The 13,940-nt window shown below is 35.1% G+C and overlaps 2 protein-coding genes across 2 annotated transcripts; one reads left to right on the top strand and one right to left on the bottom strand.

Annotated features, from left to right (window-relative positions):
• Positions 1 to 2,264: 2,264 nt before the first annotated feature.
• On the bottom strand, positions 2,265 to 6,197 carry LOC106124253 (presequence protease, mitochondrial). The gene is made up of 2 exons (XM_013320729.1): positions 6,008 to 6,197; positions 2,265 to 5,631 (listed from the first exon to the last, which is right to left on the bottom strand). Exon 2 carries the CDS (start codon positions 5,610 to 5,612, stop codon positions 2,571 to 2,573), a length of 3,042 nt encoding a protein of 1,013 aa, XP_013176183.1. The 5' UTR covers positions 5,613 to 5,631; positions 6,008 to 6,197; the 3' UTR covers positions 2,265 to 2,570.
• Positions 6,198 to 6,449: 252 nt separating this feature from the next.
• On the top strand, positions 6,450 to 11,633 carry Non1 (nucleolar GTP-binding protein 1). The gene is made up of 14 exons (XM_013321689.1): positions 6,450 to 6,595; positions 6,675 to 6,827; positions 7,084 to 7,205; positions 7,495 to 7,630; positions 7,829 to 7,930; positions 8,239 to 8,331; positions 8,635 to 8,784; positions 9,091 to 9,248; positions 9,519 to 9,660; positions 9,885 to 10,175; positions 10,403 to 10,521; positions 10,682 to 10,815; positions 10,915 to 11,084; positions 11,281 to 11,633. Exons 1-14 carry the CDS (start codon positions 6,548 to 6,550, stop codon positions 11,434 to 11,436), a joined length of 1,974 nt encoding a protein of 657 aa, XP_013177143.1. The 5' UTR covers positions 6,450 to 6,547; the 3' UTR covers positions 11,437 to 11,633.
• Positions 11,634 to 13,940: the final 2,307 nt, after the last annotated feature.

Here is a 13,940-nt window from a genome sequence, read left to right as displayed (position 1 = left end):
ACATCTAGGTGATATATTAGCATTAACAATTTTTCTACAAGTTGTATTTAATAATCCATTCTCCTTTAAGTACACAATTCTATCAAGTAAAATAAAGTTTTCGATAATAGGTTGTAATTGGTTTTGTAATAATATAAATGTGGCGGCCTTTTTAAATATCTCTGGAGGTAAATCATTCCAAATTGAATTTAATTCCTCGACTGCAACTTTTGCATCAAACGATTTATTATTAAAGTTGGATTCATTTAAATTATCTATTTCTAGATTTTCTTGCACAAATAAAAACCCTTCAGTGCACGCATCTTGTGCGTAACTTTCAAAATTGTTGTGTATCGTCTTCACTCTCACAGCTTTACGTTTTTTTCTTTTTATCGTATAGTTATCTGAAAAAAAAAACTTTATTTAAGACACATCTAAATAAAAATACTACGCTGCTGATTGTCCTAATTATATGAGACCACAATGGACTTAACTGGACATACAAACACCGGCGCAGCGTGAGTGTACTGTAGGTGTCTCTGCCAGTCTGTTAAATCTACTTTGTTATTCGTTGTTATTTAAATATGTTTAACTACTTACATTTGCATGCGTATATTTGTAATACGGCTCTGGCGAGTAAATTGAAAACTAGATCTCTTATATTACTTTGACTACTGAGTTGCGGTTGGGCCGCTAACCTTAAAAATGGTACTTTCATGTATTCAAATCCTCTATTTTTTATATAAATTTCTTTTAAACATTTACTTAGAGGAAAATTTGTGAATTTGCCATCTGACAAATTTTCAATTCGCATTTTATGGTAGCAGCACGGCATTAAGATCATAGCTCGGGCATTCTCCATTTTTAAAAATATATTCATTGCATCAACCGTTAAATCTGCACATGCGTGGAGGCCAGTAATACAAAAACTGTTGCAATTTTGAAATTTATCGTTTAAAAACTCCGACAGATTAACATGAGAATGCTCGGTAATTCTGTGTCTGATAAACTTCACGCAACTAGTAGAATCAATATGGTATTTATTTTGCCGTTTCTTCGCACCAACATAATGCCTTTCATTACATTCCAAGCCCAATACGTTGTAATGAGTCGTGTCGAAAATGACTTGATCCAGGTATCCCTAAAAAAAATTATCACCTTTATAAAACTCAATTAAAAAGTTGAAATCCTAAGCAATTAAAACTTATGCGTAAAAGCTAGTAAGCTATTGCACCTATTATACTATTCAAAATAATTCAATGTTTGTGCTTTTAAAAACAAATCTAAGATAAAATAAAAAAGCTATTACCAATCCTGATCCAAAATCGACGACTGTATCGCATCCAATATTATTGCAAAGTGTACCTATTTCCTTCGCTAAGCAAATAATTTCATGTTTCTTCTTCGGTCCCAGAGGTGCATTAATCTTATATTCCGTATCGATTTCTACGTTATCGTATTTAACCTTAAGCTTATCCAATTTATTAAAAAAATCATTAAATAATTTAATATTTTCTCCTTCACTTCGAAGCTCAAAATCGTGTTCAAAAACATCAACGTCTTTAAAATTATCAATCCGTATATCGTCTATAATGCCTTTAACAAGAACGTCAGTATTCGCAAAATTATACAAGTTTTGATATTCTTCAAAGAATTGAGTGCAGGCATCGAAATAGCTTTCGTAACTATTAAATTGTTCCGGCAGAGACATTTGTTGCGAATCTGTAATTTAAATATGTAAATAATTATTTATAAAAAGTCTGGTGTTTCAACGGATCCAGGGCCGTTTTAACCATATTGGGCGACGGGTGCGACAATCAGTTTGGCGCCTAAATAGTAATTAGTAGTAAAATTCATTGATAGGCGCCCTGCACCCCCTTCAATAACATCATGTTTCATTTCTACATTTGTAAGGATTAATGGATTTCATAAAATATTGATCACTGTATGACTTTCAAAACAATGAATGAGGTGCCAATAGCTCTAATAGTTAGGGTGTAAATATTTTATGATGTGGTCATGGGTTCGAGTCCCGCTATTTCACTATTGTCGAGAACCATATGCTGACAATAGCTTAGGAGCTATGGTTAGGTTAGATTAGTAAATTATTACAAAAGTAAAGCAATTTCTGGTAGGTAAACTTGAATTTGAATTTAGTATAGCTAAAATTATAACCTACTGAAGCATATTAATAAATAATAACACGATAATTATTACATTTAACTTTATTTTTAAACAGTCTTAACATTTTTTATTGAACAAATATTAATGATATCAACAAAATACACCAAAATATATACTATTTATTATAATTCAACAAGCATAGTAACTCTATAAAATGCCAAAACGAAAGCAAATTCTCAAAGTAAACTGGAATTCACATTTATATTTAAAATATGTATGCAATTCTAACTAAAGCATGAGACATTTTTTTCAATAATTTTAAACATCCTATGTATTCATCAAATGACTATTTTAACATAAAAAATCATAAAACTAGTCTTTATGTTGACTTTCCTCGACTAATAACTATTGAATAAACAATATACAATTCTAAGTACTATCTTCCATATGCTTCCAGAAATATAAGTTTACTGCTGAGGTCCACTTATCTTCTTCCAAAATTCACCATCCTTCTGTATATCTTGTGATGCACCTTCACCAATAACACATTTTCCTGCCCATTTTTCAGGAGCTAAATATTTATGGCACACTTCTATCAGATCTTCTTTTGTGACAGCCAAAACCCTCTCTCGTTGGGTTTGCCAAATATCAAATGATAATCCATAGAGAAACAAGTCAATACCCTTCATGTACTCAGCTACAGGTTGATCCATTTGCTGCAATATTGAAAGTTTAGCTTCAAAAAGGTTTTGGTCATCTAAAAGACTAGTGTTACTTTTCATCCATGTTGTAGTCTCATCAAACACATCTAATGTTTTACGGGAATTAGGGTCTCTGTACGAATAGAAATTAAAAACACCATCCAAAGTTAAAGCTGCGCCTCCACCGTAAGCTCCATTTTGTTCTCTCACAATGGGGTGAAGGTATTTAGATGTCAAGAACCTGGATAAGACACGGAGTTTCGGATAATCTGGGTCAGTATAGGGCACGGCTTGAACAGCTTTTGCACAGTAATTGACTGGTATATTCATAGAAACATGAATACCACGGTTTTGTTTAGGCATCTGTTTTGAATCAACCCAGTTAATGCGGTTAATATCTTTGTTTTCCTCGGCATGGGTCAGACTTTTACAGAACTCATCGACACATTCCAATATATCTGCATTTGTATTAGTGAAATGGAAAGCTCCTCTGAGATTATATCCACTTAAGGTTTGTTTTGATATTGCATCAACAATTGTTTGTATATCATTGATTGTGTATTGTTTTTGTATTCCTTGCATGTTTATTACATGTTGTATTCCTAACAAACCCTCTTTGCATTCATCAACAGATGATATTAATGAGCGAGCAGATTGCATAGCGTACGTGTGACCATTGTCTATAATGCCACTTGTTAAAGATGAACAATAGTTGTTTAAAAGCATTTTCATTCTCTCCTCATTCTCAAAATTTGGCCTATTGAACACTTCAGACCAAATATTAAGCATTTTAGGTATGTTTTCATCGAGACAGTGGCTCCCAATCAGCAAACCTTGTTCATACTGGCCATGCTGATCTATGTGCTCCGTCACATGAGTTATGAAACTCAGTCCAGATGTACTTTTGCTGACATATTTGTCAAAGTCTCGAAAATTGTAAGATACTGTATCAAACTTGTCAACAATGTAAGTAAAGAATGGCAACAACCGCTGTTGTTCTTCATTTAAACTCTCTGTCCCTAGAACTCCTTTAAAATATATGACTTCATTTGTATTTGCCTCACAGAGCTGTAGAGGAATAGATCCAGATACTGTATGCTTCAGGGGAGGGGCCGTTTTGGTAAGAGTTATGTCTTCTAATTTTAAACATGGCAACACATCCAGGTTTTGTTGTTTTTTTTGAGCTTCTGAAAGCTCCAATCCATCTTCATAAACTTGTTTTCTGTCTTCATCAGATAATTCATCCACTTTTTTCTTTAATAATGCTTGTTCTGCAGAATTAAATATATCATCAAATTTGGGATCAGGTTGCATAGTCATAATTAATTTATGTGTGTTACATATGAAGTACTTTTCTATGACAGCTTTAACGTAATGTTGGTCTTTGAGGTTCACTTTAAGTTTTTCAAGCAATTTATTTACTTTTAAAGCATTCAAAACTGATCCATTATGAATCCATAAAGGCATTATGTTGAAGAGTAAGTTAAGGCCAAATTTAGGTGATTGATGTTTAATAGCTAACTCAAATCCATGTAAAACACTTTCAATGTGATCCTGTTCAAAACCTTTTGTGAATATTCTATGTATGGTTTCATATGCTATCTTTTCAATTGTGGCAAAGTTCTTTTCTTCCACGTCTCTAAGACCCACAGCAAAGAGCGTATCTCTGATTTGATTGTCATAGCCGGTTAAAGAGTTATAACCACCAGATATGTTTTTCTCAATCAGACTCTTATAAAAAGCTGAATTAGGACCAATTATCATCAGTTCAGAAAGTGCAGTTAACATGAATGTCTCATAAATGTTTGTAACATCTGACAAAACATAACCAATTGCTATCTGATTTTGTTTTTCTACAGGACCACCATATTGATCCACTCTACAAGAAATTGATGACCTCTTTTCTTCTTTCCATCTCTCTTGTGGTGATACAATGGTATTTTTAGGATCTAAGTACTCATACTGACTTAAATATGATTCATTTAGAAATTTAAGGTTGGCTTCTAATGGGAAGTTGCCATAAGAATAAATTCTTGAATTACTAGGATGATAATGAGTAGCATGAAATTTTTTCAAATGACTATGAGTTAACTCCGGAATACATAAGGGATCACCTCCAGACACAAAACTATAAGTGCCATGTGGTAATATTTGGTTAATAAATTTCTGACCAAACAAAGAGCTCGTTTCTGAGAAGGCACCCTTCATTTCATTGTAAACTACCCCCTTGAATATTAAATTGGAAGATTTGTTTTGTAAATCTGTGTGCTCCAATCTCCAACCTTCTTGTAAAAAGTCAAGTCTAGCCAAATTAGGCTTAAAAACTGCATCAAGATAAACTTTTTGGAGATTTCTATAATCAATTTCATTTTGTGAGGAAAAAGGATAGAAAGTATAATCTGGGCCAGTCAGGGCATTCATAAATGTTGCTAGAGATCTGTTAAGCATTTTAAAAAATGGATCCCTTACTGGATATTTCTCTGAACCACAGAGAACGGTGTGCTCTAATATGTGCGGGGTGCCCATAGAGTCAAGTGGTGTGGTGCGAAAGCCTACAGAAAACACATTATTAGAATCATCTCTTTCCAAATGTAGGTATTCAGTCTTAGTCTTTTCATGTGTGAGAAAGTATGCTGTCATATTATATTCCTTAATATGTTCAACTTCAGAGCAAATGAAGCCATGACTAACTTTTCCAGGCTGCAAACACAATGATTCTTTTTTCTTCAGTATACTGCCACTGTACTTTCTATTGGCCAGAAGAAGGCGATTCTGCGCAATTCCAAATTTGTTGAGTCTCGAATACATATTGCTTGATATATTTTTCCTGCAACGTAACACATCACTCACTGTATAAGTTAATCAGAGTATCTTTACAAATTAAGCAACATTAATCACTCTGGCATGTAAATTAGTACTTGAAATTGATACTCTTTTATCTGTGTTTTTTGTTATGTCGTAGTTAAGACGTATATAAATTAATCGTTTTACACTTTATTCTAAACTTAATAGGTATTAAGGTTCATCGATTCGTGGACGAAATTCTAACGGAATTAACGTCTTTAATACAAGATAGATCAAGCAAAGGCAGAGGATTAATATAAAACGCCGTAATAGTTGTCCAAAAGCCGTATTATTCCAATTTAATCTAAGCCGGACAACTAAGAAAAACAAAAGCGGAATGATGCAATATTTTTACTTACAGAAATCAATTTTACCCGGATAGAACAGGTGAATGTTTTAATAACTTATTTTAAACAGTGCATAATGCAGATAACTATTAAATCTATAAACTCTTCTGCGTCCAAGTGAATTAGATTTCAAGATGTGCAAAAAGAAACTGAAATAGGAATAGGTAAATGTTAAACGAAATCTGTCAAACACTGACATGTGTGATGTGCTGCAAACTTACCGGTTAACAAAGAGTAAACCAAATACGAAAAAGTAGAGAATTTTAAAACAACTTTATTCTTTCAGGTCATTTTGGCCTTGGGCTTGTAGTTTTTGATAACTGTATAATATTTATTAATTAATAAATGAATTAAAAAGCTTCGTTCCAAACTCTTTCTTTTCAAGTTTTATTGAAAACTTTCTGATTTTATATTCCGTATTTTATTGGTTTATGTCGTGTTTTGACATTGACGTACTCCTTACGTCCTTTTTAATTTGCAGATCTACACGTGTTTACGTGTGGACTCTGCAAGTCTTTATTATAAACAAAAATAGGAATAAAATAGATCAAAATGAGTTTATACAACTTTAAGAAGATTGCTGTAGTTCCTACAGCCAAGGTGAGTGTAATGAAATCTGAAAGAAAAACAACCGTGTAAACCTTTGGAATATAACCTTAAATCTTTTTTATTTTTTTAGGACTTTATTGATATAATACTATCAAAAACACAACGTAAAACGCCAACAGTTGTGCATAAACATTATAAAATAACACGTATACGTGCATTTTATATAAGAAAAGTAAAATTTACACAACAAAATTTTCATGATCGTTTGTCGAGGATTATTCAGGTAAGTTTCTCTTATAGCAAATAATAATATCTTCTTTTATTGATATCAATATCTGTATAACATTTTTAAGATAAAGTACCTATTAGACATTTGTTTTAATAATTTTTGATCTTTGTTATCTTAAATTTATATCTATGTAAAAGATCATAATTCTTTATTGCACAATCAAATGAAATATATCATGTGTCTTTAATTCCTTATTATAATTCCGAAGTATTCGGAATAAACTGTATAATTAGATTTTTCCACCTTGCAGGAATTCCCAAAACTTGATGATGTTCACCCATTTTATGCTGACCTGATGAATGTACTCTATGACAAAGATCACTACAAACTTGGTTTGGGTCAGCTCAACACCGCACGGCATCTTATTGATAAGTAAGACCAATTTTAATTTCTTTTGATCAAACATCCAATTCAAGTGTATAGACAACAATTTCAAACTGGATAAACGTGAGACATTGCTCAGTCCTAATGGACAACCTCTATAATCAACAATCTCTTGTTAGAGACAAACCTCTATAAGCTAGAAAAATATCATGCAACTTTGAACTTTTTCATATTCAGATTCAACTGCATATACTTTTTTTTATCAAAGTGGGTGCAAGAATTTCTCTGATAACATTTGTTATATAAAGTGTACATTATTATATTTATTATATTACAGTGTTGCAAAAGATTACGTCAGGCTGCTCAAATATGGAGACTCTCTATACCGTTGTAAACAGCTCAAAAGAGCAGCCCTGGGTCGGATGGCCACCATTATGAAAAGACAAGGCGCCAATCTTACATATTTGGAACAGGTACATTTTTTTTATATTTTAAAAAACATAAAAGGCTAAGTTATTGTAAGTTACAAGGTCAGATTTTGAGGTATACAGGTAATTTAAAATAGAAATTTTCAGATAATTGCTTTATTTTGTAATTTACTTATGTGACTTTAGATTAAGTTATCCTTAAATAAGGGAAAAATAACTTTACCGATGTTGTAATTTGTCTAGGTCCGACAACACTTGGCGAGGTTACCTTCTATAGACCCGTATACAAGAACAATCATCATTTGTGGCTTCCCCAATGTTGGCAAATCCAGTTTTATCAACAAGGTATGTTTTTTTATAAAAATTATAATGTTCAGTTAAGTAAATTTTCCTGTGTACCTGGGGTACTACTAGAAAACGACCACAACTGAATCGAACCTACAAAAACGGTTACGTTTCTTAAGAGATTTAACACTTTTCTTTGGATCTGTTGAAATAAGAATTACAATATATGACACTATCTTTTGTCTGGGGCTGTACAAGTCTTTGATTTTTATTTGAAAATTTCGTAACTGGTAAAAATGTCCAAATGATTGTCATTATAGCATTCATTATGCAGGAACAAATAATATGTATGTATGTATAACTTTCAGATCACAAGAGCAGATGTAGAAGTACAACCGTACGCATTTACAACAAAGAGCTTGTACGTAGGACACACTGACTACAAATACCTTAGGTGGCAGGTTAGTAACTAAATTACATATTTTTAACATTCACAAAGTATTTAAATTATAAGTAAAGGTTACTTATTACATTATGAAACTATTTATTTAATTTAAAAGTTATGAAAAAGTTCTACATAAAGTGAAACCTAAGCAAGAATCCAAGGGACTTTGATAATTTTATCATAGAAGCACGTTCACCTCCATACAATCGTCTCATTCACACCGGAGCAAGCGGACAGCTATCTCGTTCACTCGCTTAAAATAAATATATTTTTGATGTTTATTTCAAACAGTATATATGATATATACCAAATATTACAGGTGATAGATACTCCTGGAATCCTCGACCACCCGCTGGAGGAGCGCAATGTGATTGAGATGCAGGCGGTGACTGCACTCGCGCATTTGCGTGCAGCTGTGCTCTACTTCATTGACCCCTCCGAGCAGTGCGGACACAGCATTGAGGAACAGGTACACATACATATATGTGTTTTGACATATGAGGAATAATTCTCTTTTCTACGACTTGACAAATCAAATGCTGGATGTAACAGTTTATCGTTAAATGTTTCATCAAATCAAAATAGTGGGTCTAACCGTGGGTCTCTGAGCCTAATATATATTGTCATCCCTCATCATCCCACAAAACAGTTATATATTTAACGGAGATTGAGGTCTCAGTGACCCACCGTTAACACGAAACATCAATGGAGATTTAACATAACCAAAGGGAAAGTTACTTGAGTCAGTGCTAACTAAAATAATGTATGTTTTCAGATATCACTATTTGAGAGTATAAAGCCGTTGTTCAGCAACAAGCCGCTGATTGTGGTGATGAACAAGATGGACGTGGTGAAGCCGGAGGAGCTGCCGGAGGGCAAGAGGCAGCTCATCCAGCAGCTGGAGGAGGTGTGCGCTAAGGGCAATCTGGTCAAGTGAGTTACACACATTGCATATTTATATAAAGTCTGTCTTGGATACTTCTGTCCAGGACATTTTACCAATTGGTGGGAAGATAATATTTAGCTTGTGGCTTCTGACCTGGAGATGAATTGATTTCATGTTTTTCCCAAAATTAGAGAATATTTTTTAGTTTAGTTTTATTAGTAACTAGCTGTAGCCCGCGAGTCTGTCGGCGCGGAATTAAAGAAAACTTGCGCATTTATAATATTAGTATTATGATATTGTTTGTTTGTGTGTTGCAGCGTGGATTCAAACTCAGAGTTGCGCACAGTGCCGGTGATGCGCATGTCCACTGTCACGGAGGAGGGAGTGCAGGAGGTGAAGATTGAAGCCTGCGAGCGTCTGCTCTCACATCGCGTCACTGAGAAGATGAGGACCAAGAAGGTAAGCTACTGTACACACATCTGATACATATTTTTTGCTTATATAAAGAATTTTTACTTTCAAGTTTAGTTGTAAGCACCGAATGCATTAGTTCATTTGCTTTAAACTTAACTGATACATGGATCATGTTTTTGATGATGTCGCCATAAATGTAATTTTCGTTGAAGAATGTTTTGTTGTGTTCGGGCATATAGTATAAAGGTAAGCTATATGTTGTATGTTAGGTGGACGGTATCCTGAACCGTCTGCACGTGGCGGTGCCGGCAGCACGGGACGGCAAGGCGCGCCCGGCTGTGATCCCTGCCGCCGCCGCCGCGCGTCTGCAGCAGCGCGCCAACAAGGAGAACAGGAAGCGCAAGCTCGAGAGAGAGATCGAACTCGAGCAAGGAGACGACTACGTGCTCGATCTGCAGAAGAACTATTCCGAGATCCCGGAGGAGGAGCGACACGACCCCATCCCCGAGTTCTGGGAGGGTCACAACATCGCTGACTACATCGACCCAGATATATTCGACGTCAGTAAATACTTACAACTCTATATACTTCCACATTTCTTTTTAAAACACGTCTAACAGTAATAACTTATTTACTTTGGTCAAATAACAAGCAAAATATTTAGCTCGTTTTTTTCTAGCTTTACTCATAACTAATCCGTGCTTAAATTGCAACTTTTAATTTAAAATGTTGATATTCGGTCGAAACGTGTTTTGTTATATAAATGTTTGTGTGTGTCGTGTTGCAGAAACTGGCCGAGCTGGAGAAGGAGGAGGAGGTGCGGGAGGCGGGCGGCATGTACGCCGTGCCCAAGATTGAGCTGGACGAGACCATGCGCGAGATCCGGCAGCTCGCCACACAGATACGGTCTGTTATAAATCATAATTGTTGGATTCTATTGCTCAATCAATCTTTTTATACGAATATTTCGATTTAGAACCCACAATTAGATATCATTTATAAAAAATGACTTAATTTTTTGTAATAAAACTACTCATGTGATTTTAAACATGTTATATAACAACAGCAACAAGAAGGCGATCCTGAAGGACGAGTCTCGGCTGACGAAGCAGTCGACGAAGCCTGTGATGCCGCGCACCAGTCGCGCGCGAGCACGAGACCGCTCCACCAACAAGCTCAGGGACGAGATGGAGAAACTGGGTCAGTACATCTACATCTACTTTGTACACAGCTTCATGTTTGAGCCACTTGTATTTAAATAATTGATTTGTTTGATAAATGTATTATAATTGTGTGCAGGTGTGGACATGTCGGAGACGAAGGAGGCGCACTTCACACGCACACAGTCGCGGTCGCGGTCGCGGTCGCGCTCTCTGTCCGCCCCCGCGGCGAAGCGCGCGCGCACTGACCGCACTGACCGCACTGTCTCCCGCCCGCCCAGAGACACGCAGGGTGTCAAGGATGTCGCTGTATGTATCTCCTTATATGTAACACATTTTATATTATCTGAAGTCTTGCTTAGTCTCGTTTATAGGCCACTGAGGGGGATCTAGTGGTTTTATATGAAAAATCTGCTCTAGACTACTGTTTACGTAAACAATTTGATGACTGATTGTCAGTATAACAATAAAATTACTCAGTATGTTTTATTGGTGTATTGTACAGATGCAAAAGAGAGCAAAGAAGATGGCGCACGTTGCGATCGCGAAGAAGACGAAGAGGATGGGTCTGAAGGGAGAAGCGGATCGCTTCATCGGCACCAAGATGCCCAAACATCTGTTCGCGGGCAAGCGCGGTGTCGGCAAGACGGACAGGCGGTAACCGATGTCTACCTATGTTGTTATATTACTTATGTACTCTCTTTATATTTCATTAAAGTTCACTAAACACATAGAATTGGATATTTCAGTCAATAAACAATTGTACAAACATTATAAAAGTGTAAAAGCTCAACATTTTCGTAAGGATTACAGTTTGTTATCCATTTTATTAAAGGAATAAAGTTGTTTTAAACCATATTTTTTTGTTTACCTACCATTACCTACCTCAGTCGATTACCATGTGCTTATCTTACTAATATTATAAGTGCGAATGTTTGAATTGATGGATAGATAAATGTTTGTTAAAAGATATATCCAGAACAGCTGTATGGATCTCGCTTAAATTGGGCATGTAGAACATAATCTGGAACAACACACGGAGTCGCGGCATCACATGACACTTGTGCATCTCAGTGACGTAGAAATAAAACACATAAATAGCAAAATGAATGGCACATTTATATTTAATTAATATTATTCATTTTTATAATTAGAGCTTTCTTGTTTAATTATAATCATTTTAAACTATGCATTTGTAGTGATGGCGCTAGTGTGGCGGCGCCGCGGCCGAAACAGAAAAAAATAAAACAAAATTAACAAAATACATTGCGAATAAGCCTCGTTTTGTACACAATCTCCAGGATCGATGCAACGGAACAGAAAAAAATACCTTCGGTTTCTTCAAAATCTGAGCTTCAATATTGCAAATAAATTATGGGTTCATATGTACCGACATAAAGTCGTCTCGTACGTTTACGACACGCGTACAGACAACAAATCATTATAATTATAAAAAAAAACTTAAATTAAATTCTATATGGAAGAGAAAGTCAACTAAGCTAAACTAAAGAGTCGCAAGTGATTAAGTGGCCTACGTACTAACATACGAATACTAAAAAAATATTTTGAACTTTTTTCAATAAGAAATTTTTTAAAAATTTATAACGAAAAGTACAAAGGTTGGGGGTTGATCTTTATCATCCCCTTCGTGTCCGTAGACAGAGACGGCGGAGAACTTACACAATATAATACAAAGCTCCGCGAACACAACTACATCAGGAAACAACTAGCAATATTGTACTTTACTCATAATCTAAGCGATTACTTATCTAGTACATATTGTAATTGTTTCTATATGTCTTGTCTTGTCTTGTCGCCGACACAAACAACTGTCATCTCATAAACACAAACATTACAAAATGAATATCTGATCAAATGTGCATTCCAGTATTGAGCTTTATCAAAATTATATTTACAAAGTCAACTTGCTCGCGCTTCCTTGTTCACAGATAATCTTATAAATCAATCAAATACAATGATTCATTCAATACAGAGCAATAGAAAGCGCACATTTTCAATTGGAAAGAAAATAATCAAAACTGTCTTTTTGATTTTTTGACAAAATTAAAATTTTGGGAAAAATTGTATCACCGCATGTCTCCCAAATAGTGAGATATGTTTAGGCCAAAAAGCACCCGATTATTTTTAAAATTTACCTCACATTTCGGAAAATACAGGCAATATCATTATTTCCATACATTTCATGATATTCTTTATATATGTAAGTCAGTAAATATTTCATGATGTGATCTTGTCATGGAAAATATTAATTAATAAATATAAGTTCATGATCGAATATAAAATTACGTAGAACATAAAAATATTTTGTCAAATTAACTTGATTGCGACAACATTTACTGCACAGAAACACAACGGTAATGTTCATGTAGTAAATGTTGTGTGACGTCACATCACAGTTACATAAGTACTTCATCGAAACATCTTTAACAAATAGCTACCGAATAAAAAATAAAAAGTATATAAAAATAAAAAATAAACTACGACCGAGCGTAGATTAGGCTAAAACGTCAAACCAATAAAGTTTCACTGGAGTTTTGGTACAAAGAGAACAAAAAATAATATCCCTTAAGTACATTCTTAAGTTAGCAGCCATCTTGTTTGGTCGTTCGTTCTCTATAAATGCATGCATTCAATAAATAATATGGCCGCTCGCGACGAGCCCACGCATTTATAACAAGCGCCAAGTACACCGCGCACCACTCGCCTCCTCACTACATTCTCCATACATCCATACATGTCTCGCCTCATCTCTGCCACCGGCGAATATAAGTCGCGGCAATGTTTCGAGGACGCGAATCGTGCGGACATCTTGGCCGTGACTCTCGTTATCGCGTCCATCGTTTAAAATGTCGTATAAATGTTGAATAACATCAGAAGTCCATCGACGAGGTTATTGTCGAGAGCTTTGTCAGTGCAGTGACCGTACACATGAAAGTGTTGCCGGAGAAATAAAAACTTCCTCACAATGGACCTCCAACATATCTATGCTTGTGGCAGCGAAACGAAACATTATTCAATCGTAATTAAAAATATCTTTTTCTTATATATTTATCAATTATACTATAATACCTATACATAAGTACTTCTAGGCTAGTAATTTACAATTCCGATCCGCTTCTCTGTCGGGGCGGGGGCCGGGGGCCG

The sequence above is a fragment of the Papilio xuthus genome, unplaced genomic scaffold (assembly GCF_000836235.2).
Source record: "Papilio xuthus unplaced genomic scaffold, Pxut_1.1 DF825946.1, whole genome shotgun sequence".
Taxonomy (NCBI): domain Eukaryota; kingdom Metazoa; phylum Arthropoda; class Insecta; order Lepidoptera; family Papilionidae; genus Papilio; species Papilio xuthus.
The sequence above is the reverse complement of the archived record's forward strand: the minus strand, read 5'-3'. Positions and strand labels throughout refer to the sequence as shown.